This window comes from Pinus tabuliformis, chromosome 9, assembly GCF_031772625.1.
Source record: "Pinus tabuliformis cultivar Carrire ecotype Pingquan chromosome 9, CPIR1, whole genome shotgun sequence".
Lineage (NCBI taxonomy): Eukaryota > Viridiplantae > Streptophyta > Pinopsida > Pinales > Pinaceae > Pinus > Pinus tabuliformis.
In genome coordinates, this window is record NC_142307.1 from 403918858 (window position 1) to 403934425 (window position 15568).

The 15568-nt window shown below is 38.6% G+C and overlaps 1 protein-coding gene across 1 annotated transcript in view; it reads left to right on the top strand.

The window, feature by feature from the left end:
* LOC149148849 (uncharacterized) overlaps nucleotides 1-14846 on the top strand; it is an 80658-nt gene extending 65812 nt beyond the window's left edge. The window contains exon 3 of the mRNA XM_089441252.1: nucleotides 14545-14846. Within this exon, the coding sequence (XP_089297378.1) occupies nucleotides 14545-14592 (48 nt within the window). The 3' untranslated portion in view covers nucleotides 14593-14846. The remainder of the gene's footprint in view (nucleotides 1-14544) is intronic.
* The last annotated feature ends 722 nt before the right edge of the window (nucleotides 14847-15568 follow it).

The window sequence follows — 15568 nt, forward strand, 5'->3', positions numbered from 1 at the left end:
GATTTTTAATTTTTTCTTAACTCTAAACTTAGGGAATATGGTTAGTTAATCAGTACCAATTGAGATAAGGTGAGAATCATCTAGAAACTCACACGGATCGATTCAGAGATGATCCTAGCCATTGATTAAGTTTTAATCTTGGTTGTTGGTGCTCCAACAATGGATTATAAGAAGAGATCAATGTGGTGATGGAGAAAACACTTGAGCAGTTCGATTTCCTTGGCAGATTGTTTTCCTGAGTTGTAGCAGTTAGTTGCCGGATAGAGAGCCAGAGATTGAAGTAGCGAGTGAGGGGCAGGGACAATGATCCAAATAAAGTTTTTCCAGATCCAGAGAGGCAACAACAAGAGGGCCGAGTTTTCCTAGTGAGGCAGCACAGAGGACTTCGTAGTTGCTTCAGAGAGGGTAGTTTGATTTGCTGAGGAGAAAATTCGTTCTTAGCTCCAGTGGCCGGGCAAAGGTTCAAGAGGGATGGAGAGACTTGATGACATAGAGACAGAGACTTGATGACATAGAGTCAGAGGCTTGATGACATAGAGACTGCGCAGTGCAGCTCAGAGGCTTCAGGAGGCGGAGTTCTCTTTAGACATGTTGTGCTGGGATTGCTTGTGGAGGAAGGGTACTTCCCTTCAATAATTTTCCCCAGATTTTCTTGATGTGGATTGCCAGTTTCAGGAATCCAGAGTGTACTCAGATTTTCACTGCTGCATAATAATAAAAACCTTCACTGCTGCATCGATTTTCCCAAGTGGGGCTTTTCCTGGGACATTTGCCCAAAAATAGTTCTCATATTTTATGTGTGTGCTAGCTTTTCTCAGTTTCTAGCGCTATTATTTATGCAGTATTTTATTTGTGAAGGTTGCAGTGAGTTTATTTTGATATTTGGCCGTAGCAGATAAATTGTTAATTTAATTAACAATTTCGAAAAATAATACCAGTTGCTGCAATAAGATTTTGGTTTTTGGAATTTTCACATGGTATCAGAGTGCAATTGATCAACTAGGGAGCTTAGAGGTGAAAGAAGGAATTTCGCTCTTCAGTAAGAGCAACAGCTTGGAATTCCCAGGAGCAGTGCAATTCTTCTCCAGGCAGGCCGAGTTGATTGAGAAGTTCGATTTTTCTGAGTAGAGAGGTAGAAAAATTCGATTTTCCAGATTGAGTGATTCCAGAGGCAGAGGGAGCAGCTTAGATTTTTCATTAGGCAAATTTCAGGCTGTACGCAGAGGGTTTTGCAATAGTTCACTAGAGAAAAGCCAACATTGGCCCGAAGAGAACCACACACAGAAGAGGGAAAATTTTCCTTCGGGAACTTCAAGTCTCGAAAATTCAAATTTCCAGTTGCAGATTGGCAGTAGCAACTTGCAAGATCACACATTTTAGAAGGGAGTGTGAGTTGCAGAGCAACAACCAAGCATAGCAAAGAGGGAGTTTTTGACATTTTTTCAGAGATGGGCACTGGAGGGCTTAGAGATCAGGATAGGTTGGATGGAGCTTCCAACTATGTCATCTGGAAGGCTAGGATGTCCTTCCTTCTAGATGAATATGGCCTAAAAACCTACATTGATAATGTAGTGGCAATTCCCCAGGATGCAGATCAATAGAAAGAATACAAGAAGGAGATGGCGCGGGCGAAGCAGTTGATCCTAGATGGAGTCAGGAATCATAGTCATACTGCAAAACAGATGTAGGATGCTCTCTCCACGTTATACCAGGGAACTTTTGAGCAACGAAAAATGTTTCTTGAGGAGAAATTGAGATGCAGAAGGGGGAAGGCATAGATCCCTTCCTTACCAGGATTCAGGAGGTCCGAGACTAGCTGTTAGTGGTTGGGGTAGTGCCTCAATCCACAGAGCTAGTGCGATTGGCTCTCAACAGTGTCTCAGAGGATTGGCGGGTGTTTGTCCAAAGCATATTGGGCAGAGATATGCTATTAGAGTTGGACAATTTGTGGGTCGATTTGTAGCAGGAGTTGAGATGAGCTCTTTTAAAGAGCTCCATCAGTGGCAGCAACAATAGTTGATTGAAGACGGTGAAGGAGGAGAATGTGGCCCTCGCATCTAAGGGTCCCAGTTAGGGGCAGGGGGAGCAGAGAAAGGACTTGTCAAAGGTCAAGTGCTTCATGTGTGGTGTGCTCAATCACTACAGTACCCGGTGTCCTCTCTGGAAGAAGGACAAGGATGAGAAGTAGAACCAGTAGGTAGCTTTAGTAGAGATCAACACACTGTCTTCCAGGTGGGAGGAAGACTTTGCTATGATTGCCCATATTCTTGCAGGAGTGAGGTGGGGTAATATGGAGTTGTAGCTCCAAAGAGCTACAGATGGGCAGAGTCCTTGAGGAACCCACCTCTTGGATTAGTACTTGGCTATGGGGCCCCATGGTATTAAGTAACAGGATGGATCAGTGGCAGTTGATGTAGTCAGAGACCGAGTGATAGTTGTAGAAATTAGTAACAATTAGATGATGGGAGCGCAATGCAGTGTTGACAATAATGTAGATGGCACAGTGCGGAGTCACCCATAGTGCAAATTTTTCAGTGGCAGTGTAGATACTAGTAGCAGTCAGAGACTCGGGAGATAGATGCATCATACTGAACATAGTTGATTCAATAGTTTGGATGCTTTTCAGTTGCAGATGTTGCAGTTGCAGCAACAACAAACGAGAGGGAGTTGCAGTGCAGATGCAATGTTGGCAACAATACAACAGTGTCAGCAACAACACAGATGCAACATCAAAGTTGCGCAATATTTGGTGGGCAGTACCAGCCAGACATCAACAATGTCACGAGAGACGATACAGAGACAGAGTGTTATGGCAGGGTGTGCAACACTATAACACATTACTTGCTAAGAGGGAGTGTTAGTTTTTGTAGCATCAGATGCGTTCTAGCCACAAAATTTGGTGGAGAGGCTAGAATACATGAGATCTCCAAAACCTAGAAATCGTTTATGGAAATCTTGCCTAGAATTGTCTCAATTAGATTATTAACTGATTTTTAAAAAATATTTCCTAAGTCTAAACTTAGGGAATATGGTTAATAAATCAATACTAATTGAGATAAGGTGAAAAACTCACACAGATCGATCTAGAGATGATCCTAGCCATTGATTAAGTTTTAAACTTGTTAGTGCTCCAACAGTGGATTATAAGAAGAGATTAATGTGGTGATGGAGAAAACACTTAAGCAGTTCGATTTCCTTGGCAGATCGATTTCTTGAATAGCAACAGTAAGTTGCCGGACAAAGAGACAGAGATCGAAGCAGTGAGTGAGGGGCAGGGACAACGATCCGGAGGAAGTTTTTTAGATCCAGAGAGGCAGCAGCAAGGGGGTTGAGTTTTCCTAGTGAGGCAATGCAGAGGACTGCATAGTTGCTTCAGAGAGGGCAATTTGATTTGCTCATGAGAAAATTTATTCTCAGTTCCAGTGGTCGGGCAGAGGTTCCAGAGGGCTAGAGAGACAATTTCCTCAGCAGCAGAAGATGAAACGACTTCATTAGAGACCAGTCAGAGGCTTGACGTCATAGAGACTGCGTAGTGCAGCATAGAGCCTGATGCAGAGGCCGAGTTCTCTGTAGGCAGGTTGTGTCGGAATTGCTTATAGATGAAGGGTAATTCCCTTCAATAATTTTGCCTAGATTTTCTTGCTGGGGATTGCTAGCTTCAAGCATCTAGATTGTACTCAGATTTTCACTGCTGCATAATAATAAAAACCCTCACTGCTGCATCGGTTTTCCCAAGTTGGGTTTTTCTGGGGACATTTGTCCAAAAATAATTGTCTCATATTTTATGTGTGTGTGTTAGCATTTCTCAGTTTCCAAAGCTATTATTTCCGCAGTATTTTATTTGTGAAGGTTGCAGTGTGTTTATTTCGATATTTGCCATAGCGGATAAATTGTTAAATTAATTAACAATTAGGAGAAATAATACCAGTTGCTGCAATAAGATTCCGGTTTTCGGAATTTTCACATTTTAGAAGTTAAAATATTGAGAAAAAATGATTATTTTTCTATTTTTTAAAGTTTCCCAATAATTTCCGATAATTTCAAATATTTTCCCTGATATTGCTGATCATTTAAAATTTGAACCCATGGCGATAAATTGCGAATAATGATAAATGTAACGTTGGTCTAGAGGTGTTGCCAATCTAGGTGAGGTTTTTCTTGGAGATGGTAAATATGCAGTCGGGCTTCTAAAGAGATTCCAGATAATGCACTATAAGTTCATGGCTAACCCAATGATGGAAAATCTGAAGTTTTTTGTTGACTTAAATTTAGATTTGATTGATCCTTCTGTATACTCTAAGATGATGGGTTACCTCATGTATCTGGTCAATATGAGGCTTGACATTTGTTCTGTAGTCAACACCTCGAGTTAGTAAGAGGGACCCTAGGCATGTTCACTGGGTTGCTGCAAAACACCTGCTCTGATACGTGAAGGGTGCAATGCATTTTGGTCTTGGGTATGTTAGTGGAGAGTTGGTGCTGAATGTGTTTACAGATTCTGATTGGGCAAGTCGTGCTAGTGATGTGAGTAGTACTTAAGGGTGTCGCTTAAGTAAGAGTTAAAGTATGGTTTCATGGTTCAGCAGGAAGCAAAATTTAGTGGTACTAAGTTCCGCAGATGCAGAGTATTGTTAGACTCTCTCATAAAACAATAATAAATCCAAAAATAAATTAGTTAATTAAATATTCCAAGTTAGGAATTTGTGCCTAACTCTTGGGTTGTTCCTCTAAGATAGGAGTTAGTTTAGGTAACTCCTATATTGGTGTGTCTGGTGAGAAATTATCTCAACCAAAGGAGAAATTATCTCAACCAAAGGTGTCTAAGATAGCACGCACTATCTTGAGACCAATATCTCTCATCTATTTATTTGTAACACTATTTCAATTATTTGGATGTAAGAATGAGAGTGAGAGAATACATGAGGCTTCAGCCTTTTTCCGTCAATATTGTGTCTCTGATTTTTATATGTGTGATTTATATATTTCTATGAGTTGATGTCATTTTCATTATGTGGTATCAGAGCTTCTAAGATCTGAACCTGTGTTGTGAAGAGGTGCATCTGAATGTTAATCAAAGCTTAGGATCAGAGGCCTGTTGTGCTGCGTTGTGATAAAATTCCTAGAACTGAGATAAGCTTGCGTTCAAGAGCTGTTTGCTCTGTGTTCTGGACAGCGTATTCTCCACTTTTTAACTGGAACTGGAAGTATTAAATAAATTATTTTGTTACAGTTGCAGAGTAGGGTGGGAAGCATCATTATCTGTTAACCACGCGAGATCTCGTCTGGAATTATGGCTGCCCTCTCTGCGAACTTTTCTGGGTAACTGACTGCTCTGTTATGTTCTGTTCGATGTATTCTTTTCTTTGCTTCCGATGTTTTTATGTTGCTGTTGGTGCTGGGAGATTGTAATTCGCGCGGGTCGGATTTTCTCGACTCACGAGTTTCGAACCGACGACCTGTCACTTCCCCTCACACCTATACTTAGCGCTCGCCGCCCACGCCCTTCACATTTGGTTTCTTTTTAACTGTCAGTTTCTGCAGCGCTGCCATATATTCACGCGCTGGTCGAAGTCTGGAATTTGAGCTAAGAAAAGTTGCACTATTCCAAATACAATCATGTACGGGTTGTTGGAGGGATGACATGGATATTGCTTCCCTTTGGTATGGAAACAATCGGAGCGATTGATTGCCGCCATGCTGGTATCTATACAACGTTGGTGCATTGAAGGAGCCACTGTGTAAGATATGCCAACAACAAGACAAGCCGGTGCTGTGCAATGCATGTGGATCAAGATGGAGGACAAAAGGTACACTAGCAAATTACACACCATTGCATGCTCGAGCCTTTGAAGCCACAGATTCTTCAGATTATAAATCCGGGCAGTCAGAGCTCCGGTAAGCTCCCCTTTTAAAGCCTCCAAGCCAATTTTTCGTCTGCAATTCTACAGATTTCAATCCACGCTCAATTTTCATAAATTCTTCAACTCGCAAGCTTTCCATCCATGGTAGATTTTTGGATTTTGGTAAAGTGTGTGAATTTCTGTAAATTTTCAAAGTCATCACTGTCGGCCGTGGACTTTTGTGTGTATATACTAAGCCCTCTGTCCATTGAATATTTGAGCTGCTGTGTGGATTTGCGATTCAATATAAAACACTATCCAGTCATGGCATTTGGATGGATATTCCTTCTTTGTAGTGGGATTGGAGAGGGGTGTATGGACACCTGCAAGTAGAGCTCGATACAATCTGTTTGATGCAAGTATTAGCCAGAGACTGAAATAGATGAAACCGCGGGTCCGTATAGCTGAGGTGCCACCAGAGTAACCCCTCAAGACAGAAAGCTCTTCGGATGGGCAACGCAACGACCCACTCGGGCACAAACACACGGTACTCAATATTGAAAAATACATTTGAACATTTGCGTATTCATGATTGAACATTTGGGTATGGTGCATCGTTTTTTTAATTAAAGTTCTGGGCTATTATTAAAAGGGGTGAGTGTTGTAAAAAGCAAAAATGAAGAAATTACATGTAAGTGAATTAATTTTCACATTATGTGAGAGAATGAGTGGGGTGAGAATTTACTTTATGCATTAAACTTAAAAGTTTAGTTTGGAACTAAACGTGAATTCACCTTTTACAAAGTGATATCATAAAAGAATGTTAAATTCATTTTTAAGTGGGATGATAAAGTAGAGTTTTTTTATAGAGCTTTATAAAATTATTTTTTAAAGCTTTGTAATGGAGTGATAAGGTGAGCTTTTTAAAAGTATTTTTTAAAGCTTTGTCATGGAGTAATAAGGGTGATGTTTTGAAATTTTTGGAGTGATAAATTTTTTCAATGGAAAGCTCATTGATGTAGGAGGTTGAGTCAGGTTTTTGACCGCATTTGCTTCCAAAAATTGCGAGTGTCAGATTGTTTGAGAAAGCTTTCATGGCAATGTTGTAAAAGATGAAAGGTTGATGATCTCAATACTCAATAAAGATATCATTTTTTTGGTGTAGATGTGTCCTAGATCCGCCCGAAATTGAATAAGGGGATCTTAGGTACACGAAGAGTGAGTTGATGATGGTGCATGCTTCATGTTTTTTTGCTTATGATTTGTGTCTAGTTTTGACACATAAATGATCTCATTTCATGTACACATAAAATACAATGCCAGCAAGCACAACACCTATATCGAAATAGTTGCAAGGAAGGATAATTAAGCTTCACACATACAACAACTCATCAAAGTTTTCAACATCGACATTCTACTTCAACAAGCAAATTCAATCAAGTTAATGAATTTGTAAACTTCAATGTTTCAAAGCAAAGTCTACATCAACATTCTTGCAAACAAATTTAAGAACTTGTGAATCAAATTCCAATTACATTGCATTGTACGGGTGCATTCTCGGTTGAAACCGACACCCACGTTTTGATTTGATCAGAAGTCAAGCACGTTCATTCTCTTCAACTTAGTCAAATTAAGACAAGTGAATTCCTTGTTTTATGTGAGTCATTACAATCATTGTAAGCTTTTTTGGGTGCATTTTCGACAGTGTTCGACACCCTTTCTTTAAGCAGACTCTATTGAATGTACGAATTTTAATTCTAAAGCAACTAAGAAACAAGTTCACAATCGTCATCAAGCGAGCGTGGTTATTCATTCAAGTGTGCGTTCACACAAACGCAATCGTCATCAAGCGAGCGTGCCAGTCAAGTCCCATAGCAAGCGAGCCTGTCATTTAAGTAAAGTGAAACAAATTCAAGTGCACGACATCTACAACAAGAGAGCCTGATTTCAAGGGAGCAAGTTCAGATGGCGCAACATATTCAGTTATTAAACATTCTTCACAGTTTGATGATCTCCAGTGATGAAGACATGGTGCACGTCAGCAAAGAAACTCTTGCTGATATTTCACGGCATCTACAGCGAACGCATGAAACCATTGAGTTTCTTCAGCTTGAGTCCCAACTTCAAAGGAATGAATTGCAAGAAAAGAGTGATACTTTCAAGTCTTTAAACCATCCAGATGATAAGTCATTCATCCCAACAACTTCAAGTGTCGAAGTTGTTCATGATCAAAGTCAAATTTCTTCCAAACCCATCATCAAGCCTTGGGAAGAAATTCAAAATAACAAGAATAGACGTGGCTTAGGATATGTCCCTGATGACACCAACTTACAAATCCTAGATTATTCCAAGCCAATTAAGTTTGTGAGTGCAGGATTTCTTGAACCACACACCTCAGTAGGTACTGAGAAAGTTGCCGACAAACATAATTTCACGCAACCTGAAGTTGATGTACAACCAAAGTGTTCTCATTGTCAAAGAATTGGTCATATGGAAGATCAGTGTTTTGATCTCCATCCGTGTTGCCATTGTGGCAAGCCCAATCATTCCTCAGCAAAATGTCGCAAGCAACAAAAATCAGGCAGATTGAAGATACATTATGAATGGATTGATCCTTGGGAATGGTCATCCACAGTCAAACGGTTGTCTCAGTTCTACAACCGACTACATTCACACATAGTGCAGCCAGCAGTGAATCGATGATGGTACTCTCATGCAGTTGAATGAGGGAGTACGACAGTGAAACTCTCCTACACCTGAAGGGGGGGAGTTCAAATATATTTTGGAGAAGATTGTCTCTCCTTTCAGCTGACAAAGGGGGGAAATGTCAATGAAATTGACAAGTGGTTGTCAGACTGAAAGTCTCGACAACATCAGCGAAGCAGCCAGTGGGCATCTTCATCAGCCAGTGGGCATTTGTCATCAGCAGTGAGCATCATCAAATTCACCAGTGGGCGATCGACATCCAAAGCAGCAGTGAGCAGCTTTCATCATAGCAAAAGCAACATTGAGTTGTTTTTCGACATCTTCAGCCAGTGGGCAATCATCATCAAATTGTGTCAGTGGACACCGGATGCTGTTTTCAAGCAAAGGATAGTTGGATCCTTTTGCGGCTTGGCACATGATGGAGTTGTCAAGCGTCCTTCAGAGATGAATCAAGCATGCAGCTGATTCATGTTCTCTTCAGATTTGAGTTTTTTCCAGCATCCATTTTTGGCGGTTTTTTCAAGCAATGTTTTTGAGGATCAACATGAGAACTTGGAAGATGGTTCTCGTTTTTTGGATTTATCATTGAGGGGGGGAATGTTAGACTCTCTCATAAAACAATAATAAATCCAAAAATAAATTAGTTAATTAAATATTCCAAGTTAGGAATTTGTGCCTAACTCTTGGGTTGTTCCTCTAAGATAGGAGTTAGTTTAGGTAACTCCTATATTGGTGTGTCTGGTGAGAAATTATCTCAACCAAAGGAGAAATTATTTCAACCAAAGGTGTCTAAGATAGCACGCACTATCTTGAGACCAATATCTCTCATCTATTTATTTGTAACACTATTTCAATTATTTGGATGTAAGAATGAGAGTGAGAGAATACATGAGGCTTCAGCCTTTTTCTGTCAATATTGTGTCTCTGATTTTTATATGTGTGATTTATATATTTCTATGAGTTGATTTATATATTTCTATGAGTTGAGTAGTACTTAAGGGTGTCGCTTAAGTAAGAGTTCAAGTATGGTTTCATGGTTCAGCAGTAAGCAAAATTTAGTGGTACTAAGTTCCGCAGATGCAGAGTATATGGCAGCCAATTCTGCTAGTTTTGAAGCCATCTAGCTTCACAAGTTATTACCAGAGTTGAGAGATCAGAGTTTGCACACTATCCTGATGTATCGTGACAGTCAGAGTTGTATCAAGGTCGTTGAGAATCCATTGTTTCATAATTGGTCCAAGCATATTGAGATCAAGTACCACTTTGTCAAAGATAGGGTTGAAATGGAACTAGTGTTTTTCCAGTGCATTCCTACCAATCAGCAGGTGTTTTTCCAGTGCATTGCAAAGGGGGAGTTTGAGATGTTCAAAGAATTTCTTGGTGTGGCAAACACTTTACTTTATAGGAGGGAGTGTTAGTGTATTTGTGTAGCTCAGACTGTGTTCCAGCCACAAGGAATCTCTCTCAGCAGTTCTGTTCCTAAGCAGCAGTGCAGACCTCCCTTAGCAGTTGTACAAGCAGTTATGACAGGGCAAGCTAGTATTTATGGAGGAGAGGGAAAAATAGGGGTGGCGAATATAAGGGTGGTGCATGTATGGGCAGCCTTCAATCTATTTTCTATTTTAGATGTTTATCTATTTTCAGCAATCATTTTTATTTGGTGTGTTTGCTTTAATCAATTTGCCTGAGGGCACGATTACCTATATAGGCTGGGGTGCTCTTACATGAGGAGTTTCTAGCTGAAGAGCATGGATCTCTAAGAGAGTGCTCCTTAAGTTGACACAGTTACCCATTCAAGCAAGGTGCTCTAAGGTTAGGGTTTTAGAGTTCCAGTTAGGGCGCTGTTGTGCATTTGTCTACATTCATTATATCCTGCTTCTTTCCTAGCCTGTAAAGGAGGACGACTGTGCACTGTTGGTATTGTGGAGTTTTAGATTTGAGCTAGAATTAGTGTCTGTTTTCAGAATTAATAAGAAAAAATTAGATGCTGTTTCAAGTGTCCAGAGTAGTGTTTTACTGTTTATTGTACAGCAGCATGTGCTTCTAGATTCATGTATTCCATGGCAGAAGTTTTAGTTGGTGTTTTCTGAACTCATGATCTATAGGCTGTACGTTAGTTTTAGAGTACAGAATCTGCTCATCATGATCTGAATTTTGATCTTTCTAAACAAGGATATCATCTTCATACCCATTTCTTCATACAATTTTTTATCAACAAAATCTGTTGCTTTACATAGTGTGGAATCATTTCCCAGATCTGAGTCAGGCATGGCTTGCATGCGAATGGACCCAAGTACCTTGTCGCCAATGGAGAACTATGCCCTCCAGGGAGTCGGGGATTAAATCTGGAGTAAAGTGTGCATTATTGAACATCCTAGACTAAAGCTCTTTGACAGTGGACACACATTGCAAAACATTACTAAGGTTGGATTTGCACGGGACTAATAAAAATTTAAGGCTGTTTTCTAGCTTAACTGGGACTGTTAGATGACTCATTCTAGTTGCAGAGGCCAGCAATATTTGAAGGCCATTAGGTGTCAGCCAATTCCTAAGTGGTTGATATTCAGCTTGATCTTCCTTAACTGTTGATTCTCAGCTTGATCAGGCATTGCTAAAAGCTGAAGACTGAATATAATTTGTTTAGCCATATGCATTCTTAGAAGAGCTATGACGTGAACCAGAATATAAAACCATGAAAACTAAAATTAAAGCTTGGAAATGCAGCAATGCATCCACATTCACATTTCTTTTTTAACAGTGAGTTTTATTCTGGTTTAGCAAAGAGAAACTGCATGAAGACATGCTTTTGCATCTATGTTGCACTGGTTTTGGGAACGGTGGAACAGCAGGGACGGGGGGACGAGTCCCGGAACGGCAAGAGCGCACCCCCAAATTTTCAAGGGATGGTGGGTCGGGGACGGCAATTATATATATATATATATATATATATATTATATATATATATATATATATATATATAACATTTGTAGCTGTTTCAAGCTTGTAAGCATAACAAGCTACACTTTATAGTATTATGCACATGCTTTTGCATCTATGTTGCACTGGTTTTGGGAACGGTGGAGCAGCAGGGACGGGGGATGAGTCCCCGGAACGGCAAGAGTGCACCCCCAAATTTTCAAGGGACGGTGGGTCGGGGCGGCAATTATATATATATATATATATATATATATATAACATTTGTAGCTGTTTCAAGCTTGTAAGCATAACAAGCTATACTTTATAGTATTATGCACAACCCTTACACTCACCAATTAAAATCTCAAACAATTTAAAAAAGGATTCAATGTCATTCCATTATTGGCCGCTAGACATGAGCTTTAGCTTTAGGAAACTTAAGTGTAACTACCAAATTTTATAAAAGGTCCATGAACAATCTATCACATAGAACTGTCTTTATAGCAGTTTTTTTTTCCTCGTATTTCTTGTTAATGATGACTATGTTAACCATGAAAGGCATTCCCTTTTCAATAGGTTTTGCTTTAGCTTTAGGGAACTTAAGTGTAACTACCAAATTTTATAAAAGGTCCATGAACAATCTATCACATAGAACTGTCTTTATAGCAGTTTTTTTTTTCTCGTATTTCTTGTTAATGATGATTATGTTAACCATGAAAGGCATTCCCTTTTCAATAGGTTTTGCAAACTTTTACAGTTGTGTTGAAAACCACTATAAAATACTTTGGCTTTCTAAAGATATTAAATTCATATTTCAGATTAAGGGATTGAATAGGAATTTATTTAAACATTTAGTACCCAATCCAATTCACTACTATCTGATTGTTTTCACAACGCTTGGGGTTGGAATGATGGAAGCACTGAACTTGAATGAGTTCTCAAAACCCACATACAATATATAAAAGCTGAGATGATCCAAAAAATGAAAAAACAAAAAAAAGTAGCCACAAGATCAGCCTTTTAAAACATTGTATTTCTGTTTTCTTGACATGGAGGCTGCTTTTTGTAATTTTACCATTGAAAATACAATATCTAAATCACTAGAAATCCAAAATGAAACCCATCATACAAAACACATGTTTTGAGCTGCAACTTGTACAAAAAATTTAAATTCAATGCATTCCAAAAAAATGAATGGGAAAAATGATCATATTGTTCAATGATCAATGATCAATGTCCATGATTGTCAAAACTGAAGCTCTATGCGTGGCTTGGATTATCTCTAAAAACTTCCCACAACATCCCTGAAATCTTCCCAAAAAACTCTTGAAATCTGCCAAAGAAATCCCTGAAATATATCTGGAACATTCCTGAAATTTGTTAGGAACGTCTTGGGGACGGCCAACAAGTCCCCGATAGAGTCCCCAACAGTTTGGGGACGTTTCGTAAGGGTCGAAAAGTCCCTGGAACGTGGGGACACAGGGTACGTAAGTATTTGGGCCAGGGGGGAACGGGTCCCCGTGCAACATAGTTTTGCATGTGTAAAATTAACAATGATTGAACACTTGTGTATGGACAGAGCGGGAAGGATAAATTATGACGCATGCCATCTAAAAAACTAGACACTTTTCAAATCTCAGAATGTGCAAATTTTCTTTTAAGAATTCACTTCTAAAATTGATGTGAATCTTGTCACAGTTCATGACTCTCTTGGGGCTCTCAGCTGTTAATATAGATTATGACGCATGCCATCTAAAAAACTAGACACTTTTCAAATCTCAAAATGTTCAAATTTTCTTTTAAGAATTCATATCTAAAATTGATGTGAATCTTGTCACAGTTCAGGACTCTCTTGGGGCTCCCAGCTGTTAATTCAAATTGCACAACGAACCCCATATGGATGTTGAAATTGAAGGCCAGAAATGCCAGAAGCTGAAGTTAATTTCATAAAAATACTTGAAAAGAAGATATAGCCCTTTGGTTGAAGAATAATTGATTACCCTCCACTGATAGCTAATTAAATTCGAGTTAGGCTGAAATAACAGCTTTCTAGATTTTAAATTTGATGGTGGAAGGCAGTCAAAACTATTTTAATTTCCATTTTTGAGGATTTGAGTAACAACGAAAAATATGAACAGTTCCGTCGCTTAGCATGAGTTACCTGAATCGGCTGTGTTGTTGGTGCTGTGGAAAAATACATGCATATCAAAGTCGGTAGGAATTGGAATCCTGTGGAAGAATAACGGGGATATGGAAGAAGAAAATGGGCTGTAGATAGAAGGCAGCGGAAGATAGCGGGAAGTAAATTAGAAAAGGAAAGAATACAGAGGGCAGTAAAATTAGAAAACTTCAAGATGGTAGGAGACTACAGAACAAAATTCTTGTATTTATAGATACTACTGTATTTTTATTCTGATTGTTCTTTCTTCTAACAATTCTCTAGTAACCTGGTCATGGAATAACGTCTCCTTATTTTAAAAATCATATTTCTTTAACCCAACTTTACTAGTTTTCCACGACACTATACAGGACGATAACAACACTGTTGTTGTTGTTGCCTTCCCACTATGACAGCAGATGTGCCATTTTTCCAGGTACAAAATCTTTCAAAAGTTTATGCTTAATCAGTCAGGTTCATACGCTCACTGGAATGGTCAACCCATGTATGAATTTGTGAATATCTCAAGTATTATTATTTTTTTTCCTTGTGAGAAGTTAAATATTTTCAAACTTGATATTTGTTGGTCTGTTTATTTACTGGATGGTGCTGTTGGGCTATTCTATGGTTTTGTGACGTTGTTTTGAGCATCGACAAGTCTCAAACTGAAAATCTAAATGCTTTTGTTTTTATTTATCCATCCTATGCCTATCTATAATAATACATGAACAATGTTCAAGAGTGTCCAAATACTTGCGGGTTTTCTTTTATGTATGCAAGGCATACTTCTTGTTGGCTACATGTTGAATTATTTGTGGCCATTGAAGATTTCCATTTTTGTCCGTTCTGTATCTATTTTTTTCACAAATTGATCATATTTTTTGCCATTTGAAGAGATCTATGATGTTTATGTTCTTGATGCAGGGTCGAGGTATTTACAATATGTCCCATGGGATAGGAAAGAAGGAATGAGCAATGCCTTGCCATGGGTGTTGTAATGCGCAATTATGCTCTTATGCCTACATTTTTGAGAAAGCGTGTATGTAGGGTTTGAATAATTTATTTGCTCCTTGTATTCAAGGATGACTTTCAAAAGTTGGGGTGAACCCGGATGAAGAATAATATCTTTTTGTTTGATTATTTGTGCAACTTGTCATTAATGTGAATTTCTGGCCGAAACCTAAAAATTTAAGGGGAAAAGGAAGCAGAATTTTGTTTTTGTAAAATCTGCTTTTGTTTTTTTTCAAAGTTCCTAATGGTCATGTTGTATGGTCGATACCAACAGGAATGTATAAACCAATGCTTCCATAGATTTGATTTGATCGTAATTTACAATTATGGAGATAGCTTTCGTACTAATATTTATTAGAGAAGAGATAGGAGCAATATCATACCACTTGTCTTATTGAATTATTAGCTTTTGCTATAATATGGTATAATACATGAGGTGCTGTTTGGTTCTGAAATGTGATTTTGGAAATATCATGGAAATATAGAGGTGAAATAATTTCTGCAAACAATTGTGTTGTATTGCATGGCCCTAACAGCATCAGGGTTCAGTCTACTTTGTTCATTGTAATCAGGATTCCATTCATCCTAGGGACTTCGATTACCTTGAATCTATTTATTCTAGTCTATGGCATCTCTTTACCCTGTCAATTTGGGGGGTGTCTGCATACTATACGCCCAAAGAATTTTGAAAGTGTAGATTGTCAAATGCTCTTTGACGTCTTTGTAGTAGCACTCATTATGTTTGGTTTGATTTTTCTTTGCTTTTATAATTTTTCTGTTTCACAATTTAAAAAAAAAATTCTAATTTGGTAATCTTTTGAAAACTTGTTTCAGGTCCCTCAGTTTATTCGTTATGGATTTTAAAATAGTTACTAAAAAGATAAATTTATATGATAAAAAGGAGGCAATTCAAATCAATATAATAAAAATGTTTAAA